General features: G+C 37.2%; 3 protein-coding genes across 4 annotated transcripts in view; 2 read left to right on the top strand and 1 right to left on the bottom strand.

Annotated features, from left to right (window-relative positions):
* Nucleotides 1-994, bottom strand: part of LOC134821056 (uncharacterized) — a 97,784-nt gene extending 96,790 nt beyond the window's left edge. The window contains exon 1 of the mRNA XM_063831724.1: nucleotides 985-994. The gene's annotated coding sequence lies outside the window, so the exon portion shown is untranslated. The remainder of the gene's footprint in view (nucleotides 1-984) is intronic.
* Nucleotides 995-6,746: 5,752 nt separating this feature from the next.
* Nucleotides 6,747-11,462, top strand: LOC134821055 (ethanolamine-phosphate cytidylyltransferase-like). The gene is made up of 8 exons (XM_063831723.1): nucleotides 6,747-6,922; nucleotides 7,139-7,348; nucleotides 7,509-7,618; nucleotides 7,854-7,958; nucleotides 8,606-8,793; nucleotides 9,020-9,173; nucleotides 9,400-9,525; nucleotides 10,406-11,462. The coding sequence occupies exons 1-8, from the start codon at nucleotides 6,769-6,771 to the stop codon at nucleotides 10,484-10,486; spliced, it is 1,128 nt and encodes a 375-aa protein (XP_063687793.1). The 5' UTR covers nucleotides 6,747-6,768; the 3' UTR covers nucleotides 10,487-11,462.
* A 213-nt stretch (nucleotides 11,463-11,675) lies between these two features.
* LOC134821053 (flotillin-1-like) lies at nucleotides 11,676-23,441 on the top strand. 2 transcript variants are annotated; one of them, XM_063831721.1, is made up of 10 exons: nucleotides 11,676-11,739; nucleotides 11,952-12,118; nucleotides 15,557-15,745; nucleotides 16,043-16,213; nucleotides 18,282-18,482; nucleotides 19,011-19,144; nucleotides 19,471-19,654; nucleotides 19,822-19,986; nucleotides 20,262-20,288; nucleotides 22,237-23,441. In XM_063831721.1, exons 1-9 carry the CDS (start codon nucleotides 11,691-11,693, stop codon nucleotides 20,286-20,288), a joined length of 1,287 nt encoding a protein of 428 aa, XP_063687791.1. In that variant the 5' UTR covers nucleotides 11,676-11,690; the 3' UTR covers nucleotides 22,237-23,441. The 2 variants fall into 2 exon arrangements, with proteins under 2 accessions (XP_063687791.1, XP_063687792.1); XM_063831722.1 differs by lacking the exon at nucleotides 20,262-20,288.
* Nucleotides 23,442-24,570: the final 1,129 nt, after the last annotated feature.

Here is a 24,570-nt window from a genome sequence, read left to right as displayed (position 1 = left end):
TATATCTTCAGCAACTTTTGTGACATCTTTTGAAGCTCTTTTTCTAACGGTTCCTCCAGACAACAAGGCTTCTTTTTCTTCCTTGTCTCTGATTTCATTTTGAACATTAAGAGCATTTCTGAGCTGTTGCTGAAGTGCCTCTAGTTCTTCTAGATGCAACATATGTTGCTGTTGAAGGAAGTCTTGTGCTTCAGAAGAAGGCTGTTCTTTGATCTTTATTTTCAAAACATTGAGGTTGGATCTTATTTTCTGTATCAACGGAAATGGAAAAGTTTCTGCTCCATTCTTTATTTCATCAATTTTCAGCCGCACATTAATTTCATGTTGAAAGAGGCCTTGGAGAATAAGCTGAGCATCGTCTTTCAATGATTCCATTCTGAAAATGAGTATAGTTTTAACTTTTATGTATTTCTAAGAAAGTTAACTATTTTATGGATGTGCTTGACTAAAAGACATTATATATAAATATAAAAGCAACTTATTTCTACCTGGGAAAATCTACAAAAGTGTGTACTGTGTCTGACATTTAATCCCAAGGATAAATCAAAGGTCATCCTAGTAATTAACTTCATTTTAAGATATTGCACGGGTCATCATATTATATGGAATAATAACCAAGATTATGTGGAATATAATCTGAAACGATGACGCTAAGATGATGAAGTGATCAAGCAATTTCTTTATCTGTTTAGCAAAATTGATTGGGCAATCATGTGATGGCCAAACACAATGCATTACAAATTGACTCAACCCAATTTGATGTTGGCAACTCATTGAACAACATCTGACTTAATATGCATTTAGTATTAAACAATTCAGTGAGTTATCTTTTCATGTACGCGTACGCTGTACATTGTAGTTAGTAAATGCAAACCAAACTTTTTCGACCAGCAGCGCGCGTGAGCCAGTGTTGCAAGGTAAAAATTGTCTATATTTTGTACATTTTTCAGTGTAAATTAATTTATTAATTTATCACTTGAACACGTATCACAAATTATTTTATTATAATAAAAACCACTTCTGTGAAATGGTTATTTTGACTTTAAATATTTGAACTAAATATGAATCAATTGTGGGTATAAAATAAAATTTGTTTTACTAAAAATTTGTTTTACTAAAATATACATAATATTAAAGTAACATTTATTACTAGCAAAACTGCACGTTTTGCTTACTGGCGTATCCCCTAAAATCATCTAATTTGTTCAATTTTAGGGAGCGGCGCCAAAAGGGGAGGGGCACCACCAGGGGGCGCTTTTTCAGCGGGGTGCCAACAGGCAACGGTACACCACTGCCCAACCCCCCCCCCCCCCCCAGTGGCGAAACTTTGCTTGTTGGCGCCCCCCCGCTCAGTGACGAAAAGCGCCCCCCTAAAATTTTTTGTCCCTAAAAAAAAAAAAAAAAAAAAAAGTCGGGTACTTTTTTTCTCGCCCCCCTACAGCTTTTTGCGCCCCCTGAAGCAAAAAAGGGTACCCCAAATATTTTTTTCGCGTCGGCCGAGCGCTAAATTGGACAGGGAAATACACAAACAAGGCGTTTTTCAGTGAAAGGGCCTAAAATTCAGGAAAATTGTGCCCCCCTTATACGGCGCCCCCCCCCCCCCCCCCCCCCCCCGCACAGCGGGGTCTGCGGGGCCCTAACTTACGCCACTGCCCCCCCCCCCTCCTCTTCTTCAAGTAGAAAGATAAAATTGAACAAATTAGGTGATTTTAGAGGATATGCCAGCAAAATGTCTAAAAGTATAAACATGTATTTCTAGAGCAAAACACGCAATTTTGCTAGTACTTAAGTTAAGTTTTGCCCCCAAGGTGGCGTTGGATAACAAGACATATAATTTAGCATGCTGACCTAGTGGTACAATTGAAACTATGATTATTCTGGTTCCCGACATAGATAGTAGGGCGCTACTTAAACCAAAAGCAGTTGGCAAAAGAAACAAGTTGCCTGTTGGAGCTTTACTATCACCCGATAAACCACGTTTGGGGCACTAAACCAGGCCAAAAACCAGCCAGACACTAAGGTAGATTGGACAAGTTGGTTGTCAGAAGGATCCAATGTTTTGCAATTGATATATCAATTAATTATTAAAAAGGCTCGATTAAAGAATTGTCACTACTATCAACTGTAAATCAGTACGACACTCATCATAAAAGTTAAGTCGAACAAAAAATTTACAGAAGATATTCACAGGAAGAAGAGGATACAAAAAGAAAATGCACATTCTTGCAAGAGAATAAAACCAACTTATTATGTACTAAATGGAATCAAGAATATTATTGACTATATTTGATAACGATGAATTGTAAATTTCGATCAATTTATATTTTTTCGGTCTCCAATTATTGAACTGCGGAAGCTGGTTGCCTCAACAATGTTGACTATGCATGGTATGACTGAATTGTAAACACGTGATAATTGAACGAAAAATAAATGATGAACATGATTCAAAAACTGTAAACCACCAAATGAATTATCGCTTAAATTTAAACAAGTATTTAAACAAAAACCATCATGTGCCGTTAAGCAGCAGGGCGCGGCTCATCTGGGCCACAGCAATTCGGCGAAAATGGGTTCGAAAAAGCCACTATTGGCACTCGAGTCCTTGATCTTTCCGATGGTTCACTGGGGCTTTTGAGCTGCCGTCCTTCAGCTTCTGTAAACTGAAATTACTACCAATCCAAGTTGAGGCAATCAGCCGACGCGCGGCTTTTATGGTTATATATGATATGTTTAATCTGTAATAAAGATCAAAATTCAAATTTGTTTCTCTAAAAAAAATTTTTTTCTCTATACAAACAAAATACTGCAGCTGCAGCCGAGTTGACAAAGTAAAAAGTTTGTTATAAATAAAAACATGAGTAACTCGTGATATTGATTCACGATGTCAATCCTTCGCATCTTATACGTGGTTGCATACGTGGTTGCGAGAAGCATTATTGGATGCGCGCGCGACCCAGTAGTGCATCGCGCTACAACTCGTGATAGTATGATCTGATGTATGAAATTCTTAAAAACCTTTTTTGTTTTGATTGTTATTAATAAATACAACAATTTAAAACTTGTTTTCCTAAAACTTTTTTCCTAAAACTTGTTTTCCTAAATGAGTCTCTTATTCATTAAAAATGTAATGTAATCATGGATTGAAATTATGTCAGGCTACAACAACTACTACAAAGGTAACAATGGGATTCAAAAGTCAAATCATTTCACATTTGATTTGATATTGCTCTATCCAGAGCCCTTGAGCTTGCAGTGGCGCCCGCAATGGCTTACTGGGCCGCGCTCAGCCTGGCATTCCGCCGAATCTCTATTTTTTATGTTTATGAACATAATAGCCTGTGGTCCCCAGGTAAGCAGTGGCGCGAAAGCACATGGTTAGGTGAAGATTTGATATAATGATTTAGCAGCCCAGTAGTTGGATCAATTATAGCACGATGCACTACTAGGCCGCGCCGTGCATCCAATAATATTAATGCTAATTGCAATCATTTCATTAAATCGACAAAATGCACTACTGGGCCACACCGGCACACCGAGCTACAAAAGATTGACATCGTCAATCTAACGAAAAGTGTTATTGTGTGCGAGGCACGACTCGGCTCAGTAGTGCATTGCATTGCGCTACAAGACAAAAACATTTAAAAATTAAACTGTGCATAAAAACTAAAAAGCTTGTGTGTTTATAACCTACCATACAAAACGCGCGCTGAGTTGGACTTGCGCTCGTCGCAACGGTTTTTAAAATATTTGAAAAAATTATTTCATTTGCATTTTAAACAACTTTTGCTACAAAATTTACTACAATCAGAGAAAAAAATTGTGCAGACTTTTAAAATAAATATTTCGCAATGATGGTTATCAATGATCAGTAAAAATTAATTTTTTTTAGACGAATTAATCTTTAGCTTAAAAAATGTAGTTCCTATCTTTCCACATTGTCATCACTCACCCTTATTGCTTATAAATATACCGTTGTGGTTTTTTAAAAGGGCGAAACCTTTGAGATGATGGCTGTAAAAGTTTTTTAAATGACTTTTGCATTTTGTGTGTGACATTCGCCATTCCAAAAAAACTACGACGATATGTTGGCAGCATACTGCACGTAGATAAAGTACGTTATATGTGACATTGGACCACTGTAATCAAACGCCCAATTTATAACATTCGGCGTTCTTTGAAATCTCGAAAATAACATCCGCCCTTTGAAAATCTAATCTAAGCACGATAGAGCTTCAAACTGTTGGGGATATTGTAAACCTCTATTATACCTATGTTTTAAGCCATAGTGAAATTTGACATTCGCCCTTCAATATCTCTATTTCCTCTTAATATAAGTGGGAAAATATTATTGCTCACTAATTATAGGGGCCGGTTAATAATTGCTGCAAAGTGACGAAAATGTGCTTGTCAAACCAAAATATTTAGCCATGATACCAAGCAATTTCGTTTTTCAGCCTCGAAAATCAGTTTATATTATTAAAGGCAAAGTAACCAAGCATCACATCCAAGATCTTCGTCAATAACTAAGTTATTTATTTCTATTCACTAAACAGTAGAGCCAGCTCTCAAAAATCAGAGGCGAATACGTGGGGACCTTTAAAGTAACAAGTGGTTTGACTGATTATGGATCGTTGATGTTTTTATGGTCTTAATGTGGTATCAAACAGTAGATGCAGTAAAAGTAGCAATAAAATGAAGAAAGTCCACAGTTCTTTTCTTCCGGAGAGGGTGAGACCATATTGGTATTCGATTTCTGATTATTATCCTAGGAATATGATTATTATATCTCAATTTGGCTTTAGGTAGGGTGCCCCGCTAAAAGAACTGGATTCTTCCAGGAAGCATCCTGTGCACAGAGCTTGGTCTACATATATATTAAATTATTAACCATTCATTCTGTATGTGCACGAAAATTTATTTCAATCAATATTGGAACAAACTCCCCTCGGATGTCAAGAACTGTGGGACAGTGTTAAGGTTCAAAATAAGATTAGAGGCTTTCAAAAAAGAGACTGTTTTAAACGGATCTGTAAATGATAGTCATTTTTGGTATGTTTCGGACGAAGTATTAGGAAAGATTGAGGGATTAAATTATGTTACTAATAAAGAGAAGCACAATGAATATCTTATATGTACTCCTCATGTTGCTAAAAAACGCTTTATCAACTTATATAGTAGTGGAAAGTAAAAATAAATAAATAAATAAATAAAGTCAATTTTTACAGCACAGCAATATATATCTAAATATGATCCCAGGGGGGACTCCCAACCCACCGCTTCGGCGGGTAGTTGATGCACCTTTCACAAGCAAGAGCCACTTTGGTCTACTTGCTGTGAGGTGTCTCAGCTACATGGGTTGGGGGTCCCCCCTTTTTTTTTTTTTTTTTATATATATCTAAATATCAGATCCTCTGTAATCATAATGTATAAAAAAAGGAGCTTTTCTCTGTGCTGAAGGATGAATCAAGGCAGATCATGGTTCTGTTAGCAGGCCACCCTAGTTATGGACAATACATATATATAAAATAATTAAACTATAATTTTAAAATTGTGTCAAGATTGAACTAAAACATAACTCAGGGTAAAATAGACGTATTCCCTTCGTCAAATTAACTATTTACAATACCAAACTTAAACGAACTCCGGGTAAAATAAACGTAATCCCTTTGTCAAACTTGCTATTTACAATAAGTTAATAAATTAATACGGTTGAAAATTATTTCATATTCAATAACAATGTAGCATCAATATAATTGATACAAATGAGGAGCATACATAGCAGTGAGAATTGCACATAACAGGAGGACTGGAGGTATGGAGCAATAATGATTGACAGTGCACCTTTCCACTGATGTTCCTAATTTCCTGTAATAGCTTAATAGGCATGGAAATACTTTGTAAGTATGTAAATTAGATTCATTTCAACTTGGTTGTTTAGGCCAATGGATTTTTGATAATTTTTAAACTGATGTGTGATGATGTTTGTGTCATTATATTTTGATTTGATTTGATTTGATTTTAGAATTAGCAGATCCGGTCTTAATCTTGTTTCAAGCGACAGATGTAGTAGAAGTTTAACTAAAATCAAGAATATCCAGAAGTCTTTTCTCCTGGAGCGAGTTATTCCATATTGGAACAAACTCCCTCTGGACGTCAAGAACTCTGTGACAGTTCTAGGCTTTAAAATTAAATTAGAAGGATTTAAGAAAGATATGATTTCTAAAAGTATTACAAATGATTGCTTTTTTTTGGAATGTTTCTAATGAAGTTTTAGTAAGAATTGAGGGAGCCAGTTATGTCAGTAATAAAGAGAAACATAACGATTATATCTGGTTTCATCCTTATGTGGCAAAGAAGCGATTTATAAATCTTTATTCCATTGGGAAGTTTGATTATGTTTTAAAAATAGGATATTTTGTAGACATGTGTGATGATGTGATGTCATAAATATTACTTTACTTAACTTTACTTTGTAAAGAAGTAAAACTGTATTGTTAAAAATTTTGAGAAATAAATGGATTCTCAAAGAATAACGTGGTGTGGTTTAGATCACATCCCATGTCAAACCTGGCACTGAACCCTTGTTCATGGATTCTCCTGGGCTGGTAGACATTAAATAAAGTCTAAGGCTGGAATGAGGAATCTCACTTATCCTATTACTTGTTCCTTCTTTCCTCCCGCCTGGCCTTAACTTCCTTAATACAATACTTTATTAAATGTTTTAAAATGTTCATGCAAATTTACAATTTACTAGGCATCACCACAAATATGGTGAATGACAAGAAGCAAGTCAGAGTCTGGTGTGATGGGTGTTACGACATCATGCACTTTGGTCATGCTAACCAGCTGCGACAAGCTAAAGCTATGGGGGATTACCTCATTGTCGGAGTGCACACTGATGAAGAAGTCCGCCGAAATAAAGGTTAGCAATAGTTTAGTACTATGCTTACAGAACATGATACAGAACATTTACAGAACATGTAGCGTAATGTCTTTCTTGTGCTGATTACCATAGAAGATTTGCTCGGAACATGTCCAGACTTGTACCACATTACATTAAAAGTATTTTAGTTTCAGAGAGTTGTTTTCATCAGGATACCTAGTACTTTAAAACCTATGTGTAACACTGTTCTATCAGGTCCTCCAGTGTTAACAGAGCAGGAAAGGTACAAAATGGTGAGGAGTGTTAAGTGGGTAGATGAAGTGGTGGAAGGATCACCCTATACTACAGAACTTGAGACAATGGAGAAGTATGGAGCAGAGTTCTGTGTCCATGGGGATGATATCACACTCAGCGCTGATGGTACTGACACTTATCAGATCGTGAAAGATGCTGGCAAATATAAAGGTAAGGAAGTGATAAAATAACATTGTCATTTCTTCTCATTCATTTTCTATCGCTTATTGTGCTTCTCAACTGTCATGTGTGCAAAACATTTTCTTTGAAATAATAACCTTTATTTGTTAACGTACTTTTCCCTCTATTATTTTATGTAATTACATTGTAGAGTGTAAACGAACCCAGGGGGTGAGCACTACTGATCTGGTAGGGAGAATGTTGTTGATGACAAGAGCTAACAACCTGTCTCAGTCTTCTGATACTGGCCTTCCTTCACAGGTTCGTTCCTTATCTGATAAAAACAAGATTTTGGGGACTTTTATTCAATCTAGCTAACATTGTTATTCATATCAATGATCAATTTGATCATTATGAACTCTACTCTATCATGTTGATTATGTTAATATTATGTAGAATATTATGTCGAAATAAGTTTTTGAAATAACCTCATATAATGAAATCTAGTCATCACTGACTATAAATTTCTATATTTTCACCTTCATTAAAACCTCAGGACGAGTTTGTCAGCCCTTACACGAAAGCGTGTAATCTGCTACAAACCAACAGTAAGATAACACAGTTCAGTAGTCCTAGCAACGAGCCTAAACCTGGAGATAAGGTTAGATATGGTTCAAAACTTAACATTTTAAAGTAATAGTATTAAAGTGTTCCGGTTACTATAGTGGTCATGAAATTGTCATTGATTATTTAAAATTTTGATCGACACATATGATCGCCGTTTATTATTGTATTGAGTATAATCCCGTTTAGTGAGTAAAATAACTGCAGTGCGTAAATACTGTAGTGCCACATTCAATTACTGAGTTGCATTAGGGAGGGAAATTTGTTACATTCTCTGCAAAACTACACTAGCCTGTACAGAATACTTAACTGGATCGCATAGATCACGGATGTATGAACTTGCGTGTTTGAATAAGCACCGTGGGGAAATGTTTTACGCACGCACATGTACATATACAAGGCATTTCCTAGTGTGCCTCTTGCTAAGTGTGTGTACCAGTGTGCTGTGTTTATTCTCGGTTTACCTCTTGTTACATTGCTCTGAGTATCTTTATCTCTGTTTAATTTTATTACATTTTGAAATTAGATACCGTGGTTCACTTGTTGTTATTTAAACTTTTTTTCTTTTCTTTTTTAAACTTAAGCATCAACGACACGTTTCACGTTAAATTTTAGAATTTTGCGTCGAATTGATGGCTTGGTAATAAAAGTGTTAACTTCACAAATCACACTGCCTTCCTTCAGATAGTCTACACAGCCGGAGCATTCGACTTGCTTCACCCTGGACTTGTAGATTTCCTAGAGGCAGCTAAAAAGGAGGGATCTTATCTGATTGTGGGACTGTATGAGGACGATGTTGTTAACGAGTACAAGGGCTCCCAGTACCCCGTACAGATATTACAGGAGAGGGTTCTCTCTGTCCTAGCTAACAGGTTCCTTATTTTATTTCGAAGTTCCTGTTATTCTGAACATAATAACAGCATGATCGGAATTTGATTTATTTTATAGGAAATTCCTATAACTGTTATTATCTGTGCCTTAAATATACCAAATTTATCTAGTACTTCGGATTTGTGTTTAAATAATGGGCTATAATGGATGCTATTAATATCAACTAATACAATTTATCCAACTTAAAACCAAGTTCCATTAACTCAGACACGTGAATGAAGTGCTAATTGGAGCACCGTACCCGCTGACGGAAGAAGTTCTGGATCACTTCAAGATAGATGTGGTGGTTCAGGGTATGGTACATGAGGGAGACCATGACTCTGACCACTACGCTGTAGCTCGACAGAGGGGCATCTTCAAGGTGGGTTCTCCTCTTTGACTGTAGATAGGAGCTTTATCATTAACGGTGGATGATAGTACTGTTGTTTTAACTAGATTGTTTATTTTCAGCAGGGTTTACATTGCTTCCGACTAAAACCTCTAGATCCTTGTCTACTTTGCATTTTATTTGAGTAACTTTGTAGTTGGGAACATTACTTCAACTTGAAATTGGCAGAAGGTTTTATAACAAACTCACTCATCAATAGGAGATTGATAGCGGAAACTGCCTTAAAACCGAGGACTTGGTGATGAGAATTATCCGAAACAGAAAACTATTCATGGACAGAAATAGACAGAAACAGATAAAAGAGCTAAACAACATCAATAGAATGGTAACTGAAACATGTTATTATTCCTTTAGCTTTGAATACTGTTACATTTTATAATCGTCGGCCTTTAAACTCTGTAATAATTGTTGGAAGGTTCTTAAATTCCATGCGATTAAAAGTTCAATCATCTTACCATTCGTGAAATTCGTGATCATCATCATCTTACCATTCGTTGAATTCGTGAATACCTGGAAAGCTGCCAAGGCCTCCTCGCCAAAACTAGAATTCTATAACTTAATTAAACATGATTTCGAACCAGAGGCATACCTACGAATTATCAAAATACCGGATGTTCGAAAAAGTCTGACAAGGTTTCGTATCAGCTGCCACAACCTCTACATCGAAAGGGGCAGATATGAAACCCCCCTTGTACCAAGAGAAGAACGTTGGTGCACCTACTGCTTTTTCAGCAAAGGGCTAAAGCCTATTGAGGACGAAAGTCACGTATTGATTGACTGTTTGCTCTACTCCTCAGTTAGGGAAAAATTCAATTTCCATCCCCTAAACATTACTGACCTAGTCGGTTTGCTCTCCAACAAAACTCTAGATCCTACCACACTCACTGCCACAGCAAGAGCAATCCATTCAATTCTCTCTGTGAACGAAAATTATACAGCCTATTATAAGAGCCCAGATTTCCACTCAAATACTGGCAAGTGCATAATGCTATAGGACCTTAAAATAAGATTGAACCATACAAACTCGATTTATCTATTTTTCTAAAACTAGCATTATATAACATTTCTAAATTATCCCTACACACTTGTAAATAATTAGAATTGTGTAACTTAAATTATTTCAGAATTACAACTATTGTGTACTCAATAAAGTAATTATCACTTTTGTATCCTTGTATCCTTGTATCCTTGTATCCTCTTACCAGGCGGAAAAAGAAAAGGAAGAAAAAGAAGAACATGATGACGGTGAAAGGGCTGGGAGCTCGGGAAGCGCTGTGAGCAGTTAATTGTTAACACTGTTAATTGCTAATTGTTAACACTGTTGTTAAATATGTTGTGATTTTTAGTGATCGAAATATTAATGGTAAATTAGTTTAGCGTTCGAGTCAAATTTTTGATCTTGTTATTTGCCAGATACAATATAGCCAAGGAAAATGTTGTAATGAAACTTGAAAGCCAAGCGAACTAATTCAGGGATCGGCTGGGTCGGTCCCCCTTATGATTTTGCTGTAAACTATATCATGTATGTTAACAATATGCGCACTGCCATCGCAATTATTCTGAAGCTTTTTTCATGTTTACAGGCATTTCACTTCAAAACGAGCTTGTAAAAACATATCAAATATAATTTCATGCTTTGCTCAGATGCATACATCATCTTTTGTAATATTCTGTACATGTACACGTTATATTCATTTCTTTCTCACATGCCTGTATACGTTTGCTTTTTATAAACTTATTTTGTCGACTTTTCAACTTTAAGCGTTGTCGATCTTTCTCTTTTCTATCTTTATGAAATGTGAATTTAAATATATATAAACCGTAAACTGTCTGATTGTTTGGAAATTAAATTATGAATTGGGTACCATAAAAATTACGGTCTAGACATGATTTGTATTTAATGAAAGTTTACATGCGAGGATATTAAAATTTAAATGTGATTTAAGTTATGTTACAATAAATAGCATGATCCTAGTGATCTACTAGAGTGGGAATTTTTTAATACAACTGTTAATTCTTGTAAATAAATACACCGGATTTGATTGATAATTGTATTTTGTAGTTAACTGTTGTACTCTTGATTTAAATAATTATGATAATGTTTACTGATACAATGTTGTTTAGTTAATGCGGTCGTTATCGTATAATTAGTTTGTCGTGTGAATTTGATGATCGAATGTGTGATTCAAGATATGGTTCCTTTATTTACAATATTATTGAATTGGCTGCAATTGATTTGGTTTTTTTGAATAATAAATCGTTGTCTTGTGTTTAAATCGTTTTTAATTATATCACCTTTGTGATTTCTAAAACTGCTGCTAGAAAATGGCATTTTAAGCTAGATTTTCAGCAATGACCGTTCCAATATAAATAGATAAGGTTATAGCTATCTACGCTATCTATTAATAGATAAGAGTAAAGACTTAGCTATCTAAGCTTTACGCATCTTGTTTCAACTGTAACTTAACGTATTAAATTAATGTAGATAAGATGGCTGGATTCTATACGTGTGGTCCCAATGAGGCTCTCATCGTCTCTGGTAAGTTAAAAACTTTATTTGTTAATGTCACCTGGGCAAGGTTGTTATTTCAAGCAGTATAGAACTGAACTTAATAAACTTGATAAACTTCCGTCCAGTTTACTTAAACTAACCCTCCCTCCCTCCCTCCCTCCCTCTCTCTCGCTCTCTCCCTCCCCCCCTCCCTCCCTCCCTCCCTCCCTCCCTCCCAACTAACCCTCCCTCTCTCCCAGGTTGCTGTCATGCTAAACCCAAGATGGTTGTGGGAGGACGTCTCCTAGTGTTCCCCTGTGTCCAGAAGATAGGCCGATTACCACTCAATGTTATCACTACTAAGATCAGGACTAACCAGGTCTTTACTCAACTCGGAGTACCTATTAACGTTACTGGAACCGCTCAGGTTAGTTATACTTTCATACCTGACCTTTTGTCTTCTTGTGAAGATGTGATCTGTTTGATATAATTATGCTTCATTGCTTTATTTTTTTTGAACTCAAGAGTACACACGACTATTCAATTGTTCTACAATTTGGTTTACATCGTTTGGCGCGGGCCACAGCATAGTTGTAAATATGTCGTAACTTATTAGAAACTCTAATTACGACAAATATACTTATTCCTAATACAATTAATACATTACAATCAATACATTACAATCACTCAAATTATATTCGGGAAGTAGAAACAATTTAACTCAATGAAATCAAAACCAAGCACTGTCAAAAATATCCCAATTCTGTTGAAGTTTCTCCACCGAACACTTCATCAACAGTGGCCTGGCTCGCTCAGAACCAGGAACAAACTCAAGACATCTTCCTGAAGGGATATGGATTATCTTCTTAGAAGTATCATCATAGACAAACCTTTGAGAATCATACGCAGTCTCCACACCAACCGGCGTCACGTGACACATATACATCTTAATCTCCCCACTCTCCTCGTGTGGGGAGGCTGTGTCCCAGCATTCCCCGTCCAGGTTCCCGCTCCTCACATCCTGATTATTTGTAAACCCTACTGTGTGGGTATCCAGCAGCTCCAGCGGGGTGCCTCTACAGGAGTACAGTTCCAACTTCCTGTCCAGAACTTCTAGACACGTGTTAGGGTCGTGCAGTGAGCGGACCTCACCAACGTGGTCAAACTGGTCACGTTCCCACGAGATGTAGGAAGCGTACACTTCGTTCAAATACCATTTGTAGCTTTTACACTGCTGTTCTACTGGGTTGAACGAGTTTCTGATTTCATTTGATATGGTTTTTATCTTAGCATGATCCTTTATCAAAGAAGAAACTTTGAACAGCAATTTCTCCTTATCCACCTCATTATCTACAAAGTTCAATATCTCAGCTACACTCTCGTGAATAACCACATGGAACATGTCCCATTTGCCCCTAAAGTACCTGTTCAAGGACACATCATTCCCATTAGGATGCAGAACCTGACTGCAGGGTGAAACCCACACCCCCTCCCCGCACATCCAGGCTCTGAAGCTCAGTCTGTTGTTCTCCACACCCCAGGAACTGTTCACTATACTGACAGGATAATACTCTAATAATGTGCTCCTATAGGCTGCTAACCCTCCCCCCATCACACCTGGACTGGGTATAGGCTCCCACCGTTTCCGCTCTGTCTTATCTTTTACTCTACGGTAGTTAATTAAAGACAGGTGATTGTGTCCCTTGCGGGGCTGCACGATGTAGGGTTCCACCAGCTTGCTGCCCTGTGTGGAGTAGTCTGCTTCATACATCATGTGGATAAGAGGAACAGCAATACTACCAGGTTTGTTGGTAATGATGTTGAGGAGGGGTTCCAGCCAGAAGTCATTGACCTCCATGTGAGAGTCCAGGATCACAACTACATCTCCCCTCGCTTCTTGTATTCCTGGGGTGGAATAACGTTAGTGTAATGTTGGGTATGTTAGTGATGTAGGAGTACATTGGCAGCTATCAATTATCACATAACTACTTAGAACTTGCGAATGTTTTATCACTTACAAAAAAAGTGCACATGTCTTTAAAATGTTTACCTCTCATCCTAGAATTTGCTATTCCTAACCGCTCAGAATTAGTCAGGTGCTTAATTGGCATTCTTTGTTCTCGAGCATAGGCCCTGACTTCCTCAGTAATATTAAAGCTGCTTCTATCATCAATAAGTAGTATCTCCTTCAAATACCTTAACGGTGTCCGGTGCATTATGACGGTCAGGGTTCTCAACAAAAGTACTGATAGTTCGTTATGATACGCTAAAACAATGGAAACTTCCATCTTGTAATCTTTATCTAGATAACTTGAACATTTTATGTCGTGCAGAGGTTTTGACTGGGGGAGGAGTCTGCGACCATCTCGGTGCCAGTGAACATTTAAATCTCTGTAATATTGACCTGAAAGCTCCTTTATTTGATCTGCTGATAAGTTTGTTAGACGTTCTCTAAACTCGACCTCTTTAGAGAACCGGCTCTTTAGAGACGTGTTATCGTCCACAAAGTAGTCTGATTGGCTGTGCGAACATGATGACTTGGTTTCGGAGAATATTGTGGGAGTAGTGAGGAAAACTTGTGTAACAGAAGATAGTAGAGATAAGAATGTTGTTATGATAAGGGTTGCTGCTACACAGAGAACCGAAATAGTTGTGATCAAGCGAGCAAGTTTCCTGAGAGGGAACATCTTCGTTATCTCTTGTTATCTCTAAACTGATTAGCCACGTGTTCACGACTGATTATGCTACTGATGATGGTTGATGGTTAGACAATTTGGCTGCTGAAAAATCAAATTGAGAGTGACCTGTCCTTAAACCCGAGGTACAGCGACAAAACGGCGCAACTAAGAGATGTATATAACAACTGTAAAACAGTACAAATTTACAGATAATATGTAGGGGGTATTAAATATTAGTAATAATAGAGGTGGAGGGAGACTCTAACACACCTTCCTGTGAGGTGTGTATAGTGCATAGTAAAGTTATTACTAAAATGTACTGCAGATCAGGTGGCTCTACACTTTACTGTCAACAGTTAACACGTGATGTGAATGTAACACATGATCTGACTGATACAGACGATATTGCAATTGGTCTTTCCTTTGGTCGATTAAAGAGAACAAATTACCCTAATTTACCTCGGTTGCTAGTGGACTGATTGTGGTTGCTATGATGGCCATGGCAGCGTACAAAATTCAGGAGTCTCCATCAAACCTTAGAACTACCAATATATTTTTACAGAATAAAGTTTAGAAAAATGGATAAAAAGTTATTTAAAAAATACATCCTAGCACGACTCAAAGGCACAAAAGTTACATTAATATTTCTCCGGATATGTTTAAGCCATTCAGGAGAGATTCAGTATGGACGTATAAAATTTATGGAATTTTATATCAGTTCAGAATTTATGAAAAAAAATATTAAAAATATCATTAAATCTAAGTTTAACCAGAATAACCTTCGAATAAAGCATATAAAAGAAGAAAAGTGAGCACTCTTGGTCTCTTCAGCCATAGAAAGAACAGAAAACGAACGATTTTCTCTTTAATAACTGATTCGCAATTGCTCTGTACCGCCTGTAATAGCAGTCTATCCGAGTGGCATTTACCACTCTATTCTATGTGGCATATTTATCTAATATCACCTGTTATTGTTGAACAATCTTTACTGACGTGTAGAGGATCTGATCCCCTCATGTAACTTTCAACATATGCTATTTAACGGAAAAGCTATCTTGGCTCTGATCTCTTTTCGTGGTCACTAATCACCGCCTATAAATGATAAAGACAGGTTAATTTACGGAATTGTCATATTAATCTGAACTCCCCAATGTTCAGATCAGATCTAACGTCTTACTTATCTTCAGATCAAGATCCACTCAAAGGAGAAGAAGAGTCTGATGGCTGCTGCTGAACTGTTTATGAACAGATCTACCGAACAAATCAAGCTTATCTGCGGTGAGACACTCGAGGGACATCAGCGTGCTATCATGGGGACCATGACTGTGGAGGATATTTACAAGAACAGGGCTGCTTTTTCCGAGCAAGTGTTGCAGGTCAGTACGTAGTAGAGTCAATAGGATACTCCCCGGACTGAGATAATGTCAGTTGTACGCAGGGTGAACAGTTTCATTAACAGTTCAACTTGTGTCCCTATTATTGGAATCATGATATTGTGTAATGTTGGGCAAATTAGTCGAGAAAATTTGTATTTTACTCGACCTCTATACTAATCAAAGACGTATCTTTGAACTTTGTTAATATATGTCGTTTATGCACATGACAGTGTTAAAACTAGATTTAGATAACTTGAACTGATAACACTGAATTCTTATACTAAGAAATAACCCTAGGTTGCGTCCACTGATCTGATGTCGATGGGTATCCGAGTTATTTCGTACACAATTAACGAGGTGACAGACGAACAAGGGTACCTCAAAGCTCTTGGTAAACCTCGTACAGCTGAGGTCAAACGTGATGCTGATATTGGTAACGCTGAGGCCAAGAGGGACGCTGGTATTGAGGTAAGTTTTAGTTGTATTATGTGTATCGTATAATTTATATTATATAATTTATATTATATAATTTATATTATATAATATATACTAAATGATTACATATTATTGAATTTGTTTTTGACTGATACAAGTAGATATAATACCAAGTCATAGGCAATTATTTTAGTTTTAACTTCAATTTCGACTCAATTGTTGGTTTTAGCTAAATCAGTTATTGAACTTTTGTTACTGGAGACAGTTACTTATTGAGACTGAAAAACTTAAAATCCATCGACTGAGTTACAATTAATTAAGTGAAATATCTTTATCTGGCTACACGTTTTCGATTCAGTTCGTACACTCATAAAACACTGAAAACTGCATATTCGACATGACGTACAAGTTTAACATGTAAAACTATTTATATTTGCCTGGTGTATGTACCAATGCAAGACTGCTAAACCGATTACTCGAATTGACTAGAATTGTTGTTACACTGTTATGTAATATGTATACTATTGTGTTGTCACCTTACAAAGCCTCCTGAGTTGAGGAAGTAGAGAAACAGAATGTAAAACATGTAGAAACAGAATGTAAAACATGTAGAAACAGAATGTAAAACATGTAGAAACAGAATGTAAAACATGTAGAAAAGTAGAAACAGGGCCGGGAGAGGGTGTAACTTCAGTGTGAAGTGTGAACTTGAGGGCCAATATAAAGTTATAAAGCTATGTAACTATACCTGGTTTCGTGAAACTAAGTTTCTGGCCCAGGTGTTTAGTGGTGATCTAATGCTGCCCCTTACACACCGCCTCCCTCACTCGCATTCCACAAGTTAATTGAATTTATAGCTGAGTGTACCAGTGTGTTTTGTGTAACCTAAAACCAAAACACCCCTCTGTAAGATCACAGGAATGTGAATCCTTCTGTTTTAGTTCCGGCGAGACTTTTAACATTTCTTTCGGTAAAAGTTCCCAAAGTTGAGGGAACGTGGTATTTAGTATTTACTGTACAGTAAACCTGAATAATGAGGAGTTAAAGCGACATAATCAGATAGAATAGATAACGTTCATGACAATAATAAACAATGATAAAGCAGACTCTAATAATGTTAACATTCTTACGTCTTTTAAAAAAAGAGCAGTTGAGATGACGACAAAGATATAATACTGGATCTTTCTAGAAGTTTTATTGTTTTCATTCATTGTCTGATTTACGAATGCTGTGGGCTTACGTATTCGACATATTTACAAGATTGTACAGATCACAATATTTTTGAGGATTACATGTCGACGAATTATTAGATCTAATCTTTAAAATTGTGAGCCCAGATTCCAGTGTAATACATACGACGTACATTATACGTCTGTCGTCTATTATAGATCTAAATAGAATGTACTAGATTGTTGTACACTCCCACGCCGAATAGTCTAATAATTCCAGTTTAGTGTGTGGTTAGTGTCACGCACAGACTACAAAACAAAATTCGTAGCAGGGTCTAATAATTGCAGCGTGTAGTTAGTGCCCGAATCCTGAATAGAATTGGTAGCTGGGGTTTCTTTTGTTGGTAGCTGTGGGAGACAGTGTGGATACGTTCTGGGCTTTTGTTGGACGTCTGGATCAATGTAATTATACTGTTCTCGTATTTATCAGCTTAGTAATACTATTAGCTATTATTATACGTAACTTTAGTAAGTTCTACTCAGTAATCCTGTTATTATTAACTTTAGTATTTAGTAAGTTATACTCTACACACTACTGATACTAAGGACAATATTACCAGTTTGCAATGTGTACAGTATACATCGGGTATAGTAAGCAGTGTTTCTAGGCACTTCTAGTATTATATAATAATATGACCGAGGAGTCCTCACTCTCCTCGCGTCTTAAGATGGCGATTCTCTTGTCGCATACATCACTCGTCTCTTTACAAAACGAATTAACTATGACTAATAAAGTATGTTAGAACGAAAGATATAGAACGGGCCCCTCATGCCGTAACTACCCAATATAATCTATATCATAATCCGAAAAACGCTGTTGGAAACGCGCACGTGCAAATATAAAGCATGGTCCTGACACCACCTCTCCCTAGGAAGCAGCAGCTAACGAGAGAGCGATGCAGGCTGTCTACTCCAACAAGATCACCACAGCTAAGGCTCAAAGGGACTACCTGCTGAAGAAGGCCACCTACGATCAAGAGACTTTCACCAAGAAGGCTCAGTCAGACCTGGCTTACGAGCTGCAGTCCGCTAAAACCCAACAGAGGATTAAGGAGGAACTGATGGAGATCAAGGTTAGTTCATTATTATAACTAGTATATAATCATTGTTAGTATGATTAGTTACTTTCTTTGCTCGTATATTTATACACACTTCTAATCCCTGAAGTGTCTCCTGTAGTGCTGCACATTCTTAAATTACATTCACTACCGTTTTTAATGTTGTCACGTGGCAGCTTGGCGCGGTAATGTGATCAGATCATAATGCAGCCTTGTACTCGATATAGACGATGAGGGTGAGGAGGCAGTTGCTGAAAATGAGGAATCTTGTTCCTAGCCGTTGGGGGGGGGGGGGGGGGCAACCCCAGACGATATAATGTATTTTGTCAAAAAATAATATCCTGCGCAGGAAACTGTATAAAAACTGTTCCTAGCCTTTGGGGGGGGGGGGGGGGGGGGCAACCCCAGACGATATAATGTATTTTGTCAAAAAATAATATCCTGCGCAGAAAACTGTATAAAAATCGAGCTTTTCAAATGTTTCTGCCCAAGCAACATCACGTGACGTACCTCACACGTTATAACCGATAAATAATCACCCAGGTTATTGAGAGGAAGAAGCAGATTTCAATCCAGGAGCAGGAAATCACGAGGAAGCAGAGGGAACTGGACGCTCAGGTCATCAAACCTGCCGAGGCTGAACGATACAAGATCGAGAAACTGGCTGAGGCTGAAAAGTGAGTTTCTTGGCCCTAGTAGTTACTGAGACACAACAAAGAAGGGATATAACAAAGGGGCTTTAAGCTATTAAATATTAGTTTGATCCAGGGGCTGAGGGAGTAAGATAGATAAACAGTTTTTAAATAGTTAACTGATGTTTTGTTTCTTAAAAGAGGAAGTTTCTAATGGGAAGGGCACCAGGTCATATAATAAAAACTGTTCTTACATAATTACTAATTAATCATGCATCAATTAACAACTATAATCCTTTGTAGGTTTAATGTTTTATAAAAACAATCAGCTTTGTAAAGATCAATTTTATTAATTAACTAAATATTCACAGGAACAAGAGAATTATTGAGGCTGAAGCTCAAGCAGAGGCTATTCGTCTTAAGGCTGAAGCTCAAGCGTACGCTATTGAAGCTAAAGCGAAGGCCGAGGCTGAGCAGATGGCAAAGAAAGCTGATGCCTGGAATGAGTATAAGGATGCTGCTATGGTGGACATGATCTTGCAGCAGCTGCCTAAGGTATGTTCCTTCTTGTTTATTCGTAACAATGATGATATTGTAAAGTCATACTCCGCTACTTGATGGTAGAACCACAGTTACGCTAGCCCATATAAACGTCACCACGTGTCATGACGTCACACCACGTGTCATGACGTCACACCACCACGTGACCAATCTCCCCCCAGATAGCAGCTGAGGTGGCAGCACCGCTCCAGAACGTCAGCAAGGTGACCCTGGTATCAGGACCTAACGGAGAAGTCGGAGCTGCTAAACTTACAGGAGAAGTTCTGGAGATCGTACGGAGACTTCCTAAGGTTATTGAGGAGATAACTGGCGTCGACATGAGCAAGGTACAGGCTATTTATAGATCACCGTATAATAGTATAACACCGTAATACTATCGCATAACACTGCTTTAATATATAATTTGTTCTTGAGTAATGTGTGTTTCCTCACGCGTCACGTGTTCATAGTGATGTTTATGAGTTGTGGTTAAATACCGCTTTACCTTAAGTAATGAAACACTGAAAATATTTTAGGTATTATGATAACAATTCCAAACCTGAACTTTAGTGTTTTTACTTCTGTACACTGTACAGCGACTTTAATTTGGTATCCATTTCAGGCTATGAAAATCTCAATGTCAAAATAAGTAAGAGAATGTTCGGTATTTGCTGATCGTTTATTTAAGCTTGATCGCTTCCAGCTGTAAAATACCCCTGCTAATAATTGAAATTGCGCTTGATTCTAATTGCAATGTGTGATTTTGCTGTGTATGAATGTAGATTTAACATTAAAACTGCCAGCTGCCTAAATAATGCTTGATGATTACGTATATCTTACCTTCTATATCTGTATACTTGACTGGGTTTTATAGAGTACCTGTTAAGGGCTTGACAATCTGTTTTATGTTCAAAGTAGTTGTGACTCATAAAGCCCCTGAACGCTTGTGTATTTTTTGCGTGTTTCGCAGTAACTTAGAAGGTTGACTCTGGAATAAAGATAAAATCATATTTAGTTTGTCCTTTCATTCCTATCGTGTTTCCTCGATAGACACACTACTTAACACCCTGCTTGTTTTACACACTGTAGCTCTAGCTCTTGTATATGCACGAGTTTGTTATCTATATGCATCACGTGGTACACTACGTGTAAAACTTCCGTGTGGATATCTTATATTGTGTAATTGTGCATGGAAATATCGCTGCTTTCTTAACTTTTCTCTTTCATGTTGTCTCATCATGCCACAAAGATGTTCTCATTTAGAGTTGAAAATGAGGTGACATGTACTACTTTACTATCTAAATGTTTAAATCGTGCGTCTTCTAAGCATGTTCTAAAACTGCAAAAGTGTTCAACTAATGCTGTACAAGAAGAGTAAAACATCAGCATTCAGCAATAGCTGGTGAAAAAAGTCTTTTAATTCTACTAAAACTTAAATTCTCCAAACCGTTTAAAACATTCCATGTTGCACTATCTATAGTTATAGGAATACAGGGAACCTTGAACACTGAACAGTGTATGAAATGATGTAAGGTAATTATAAGAAGCCTTGTAACTGATTCAGTCCAGTGAGATTTACACCTGTCAGCACCTTCTCCGACCTGCTAGTGGGGTTAGTTGCACACAGGGCTCTGTTCTAGGACACTGGGTATTACTCAGAGAGGGCCACTTAATTGTTGAACAGACTCAGTCTATCTCAGAAAATGTAACAGTATGATTGATAGAGAGTTAAGGTATAAGATATCCCGGGTTTCCCCCAATTCAAGCAGTAAACCAATTCAGCTGACAGATAATCTGGATCAGAGCGAGTACGCGCCCTCACCCAGCCCGCCTCCTCCCCGGCCACGTAAGCTTGCCCCACGGCCCCCAATGGTTCTGCCACCCCTGGTGGTAGCTCCACCTGTAGTGGCACCAACCGCCCCTGAACGTGCACCGAGCACTGCCAGTAGTGATGGTCCCGGACTGTTCCCTTTGTGGAACCTTAGGGGACCCCAGGGATAGACTCACAGGTTACTACAGGAAACTACTCCGCTATAAGTACTATAAGCTCACTTTAAATAGCCCCCCCCCCCCCCTTCCTAGATATCACAAACTTTAATATACTTACTCTGACTTGGCAGTCTCAACCTCACCATTAGTTTTCTTCATCCCGCCCTTATGCCCAGAGTTCTCCACATTCTTTAGATTTAGACCTTCCAACCTACTGGTTTTCACATTCGCCGAACCGGAAATTATTTTACGAATAAAGTAAAATAATAAGTCACAAATTATTGTTTTACCTTCCCTTCTCACATTTAGGAATCGCTGAAATCTAACTCAAATATTTTTGAGAAATCACTTCTTCAGGCTGTGAAGTGTCGATCACTTTAGCGCAAATTATAACATATTTGATCGATCGATTTCTAAAGCATGTAGCACGACTGAAGCTGTATTATCCTCGAAGCACTTCTCATCACTGAACATTGATATTATGGGACATGTTCTAATTTCTATTTGTCCTATTTATCTTTTACGTAATGTATATAATGCTGAATTTTATTATTTCCTATCCACTATAATAATTCATAGTTATCTATATTATAATATTAATATTTCAGGCTATGAGGATTTGAGGAAGTGGACAACTCTACCGACACGAAAATAAACTACTTTATAATATAAGCAAATTTTAGAATAGTTTTTTTGAAATGTAGCCTCTATTGAATTGGTTGAATATTAGAGGATGTTGAGATGATTTTCTTTTGGGATTGCAATTTGATTCTGTCACATTCCAGAACTCTGAACGCAACAAATTTTCAATAAATTTAACAAAAATATCTTTAGTCGGTGTTAAATTCCAGCTTGATTGAAATGTTTAATTATTAATTTCAGTACATTATAGTCTATTTTAATACATCCATTACACAAGTTACCGGTTAAATTTACTTTCCAAATAAAAAGTTAATTAATATCAAGTTGGAAAAATACTTAATCAAAAGGAAAAAGCTGTGGTAATGAACAGAAATTGTAAAGAAGGACTAATTTTAAATGTTTATTATATTATTCCGACAGAACACACATTGCAACCTAATGGTATGTGTACAACTTGTGAAATACATAGAATTCCTTTGTGACGTGTGTTATTCTAACTATGACGAACTTGAGTGCTAGATTAGACCATACTGGTGCAAAGAGTGGACTACAAATTCTTGGTGGTAGAATGGTCCCTTCCCGTGCTCAAGTTCTTCAGTTCTGTAGTTTAAAAATGCTTAAATACTTGCAGTGCCGTTTTTGTTTTATGAGAGTTTGTATTAAGTTTTTTTTGTAGTATCTTTACAGCAAGTGAATGTACGTATAGCTGATTGCTATGATGTATTATATTAGCTTGCCGAATGCATAGACCTTTTATGCTGCTTGTAATGTTCAGTTATAGCCCTGAAAATTTTAAGTTCGATAATACAATGTTATCTCTTGTACAATTGCTTTATTGCATATTTTCAATTTACTTTGAACGTAGATACTAGATAGTTTCGATCAAATTATTGTTATTTAGGAACGCTATGATAGCATGCATCTATTTTATCGATCCCATCAAAGAAAATTGATGGATTTGTGATCGATCATGTTACATGTACATTATGTGTATTATGGATATTGATAGCAATCTTTAGTCAGTAATGTCTTGGTCTCACATATGGTTAATGTTTCAAGATATTCAGATTTTACTCATAGGTCATATGTGTAACATAAAAATTGTTTTACAAATAGAAATGCTGGATATTTTGCGATCAATAGTCTTATCTGACTTCCTTCTGTGATTAAATTTTGCGTATTACTTTTCATAAAGACAAAAAGTATTTAGAGACATCGGCATTGTTCTAAAAGTCAAAACTAAACATTTACTTTCAAGTTATCTACGACCTACGTGGCATGCACACTCAAAAATGTCATAACGATTTCTATTTTAACTTGATATTGATGTTTCATTGAGCTCTGAATATTTCACTAATGCTTCCAGAAGGCTCGTAGCTAAATACTAATCCACTATTACTGAATATTCATCCAGCATCAAAACAAATACCCTTTCACAAGTTTCAGTTCCTCTTTTGGCGGTTTACTCACCGAAATGGAAAGCGCTGAAAATATAACTTGTAGGCGCTAACGTGGCCGTCATCAATCTGTAAGGGCGCGCGCACTTTCACGCGAGCTCATGTCGCGGTTTTCGAGACTTGTGTGTCACTGTTTCTAGGTACCGTCAAAAACAACAAAACCATGACTTAACGAGATGTAATTTGATAGTTCATAATCGTATTTAACCTGGAGGTGAATAAACGGACAGTGGGTTTTCAATGTCATTAGTCGTAATTATATTATAAGGGGTCGTTCACATTTAATACTAGCTAGCCGACTCTGATACTTCTAATTCAGTCGCCAAGGAATAATAAGTAATAACAATAACACAGTTGAACTCCTGTTAAAGCTAGCAGAACTGACCGGTTACCGTATCTTGTACCTGTCAAATGTTAAAGCACGAAGGTAAATGTCAAAATTATTCTTACCTGGGGACCTCAGGCTATTATGTTCATAAATAGAGATTAGGCGGAATGACAGGCTGAGCGCGGCCCAGTAAAATTATTCAATCGGACACCTGTTACCCAACGATTAAAACGGCCCTTGGCAAAATTGCACGTGCGTACTGCTTCCATCCATGACAGCGCAGCGTGCATTTTTTTCCTACTCTTGCCGAAGGCAAAAATATCGTAGGGAATAAGTAATCGGGTTTAAGGATATATGAGGTGGCCCGATGGACCTGCGGTGACGACAAAAGTCTGCTCCTTCGCAATATAGACCACTCCCCTTTACTGGGCCGCGCTCAGCCTGTCATTCCGCCAAATCTTTATTTATTTATTATTATTATGTTAATGAACATAATAGCCTGGGGTCCTCAGGTA

Source organism: Bolinopsis microptera, chromosome 9 (genome assembly GCF_026151205.1).
Source record: "Bolinopsis microptera isolate Bmic1 chromosome 9, MBARI_Bmic_1.0, whole genome shotgun sequence".
Classification (NCBI taxonomy): Eukaryota; Metazoa; Ctenophora; class Tentaculata; order Lobata; family Bolinopsidae; genus Bolinopsis; species Bolinopsis microptera.
Note: the sequence above shows the minus strand (reverse complement) of the source record. Positions and strands in the feature narration are given on the sequence as shown.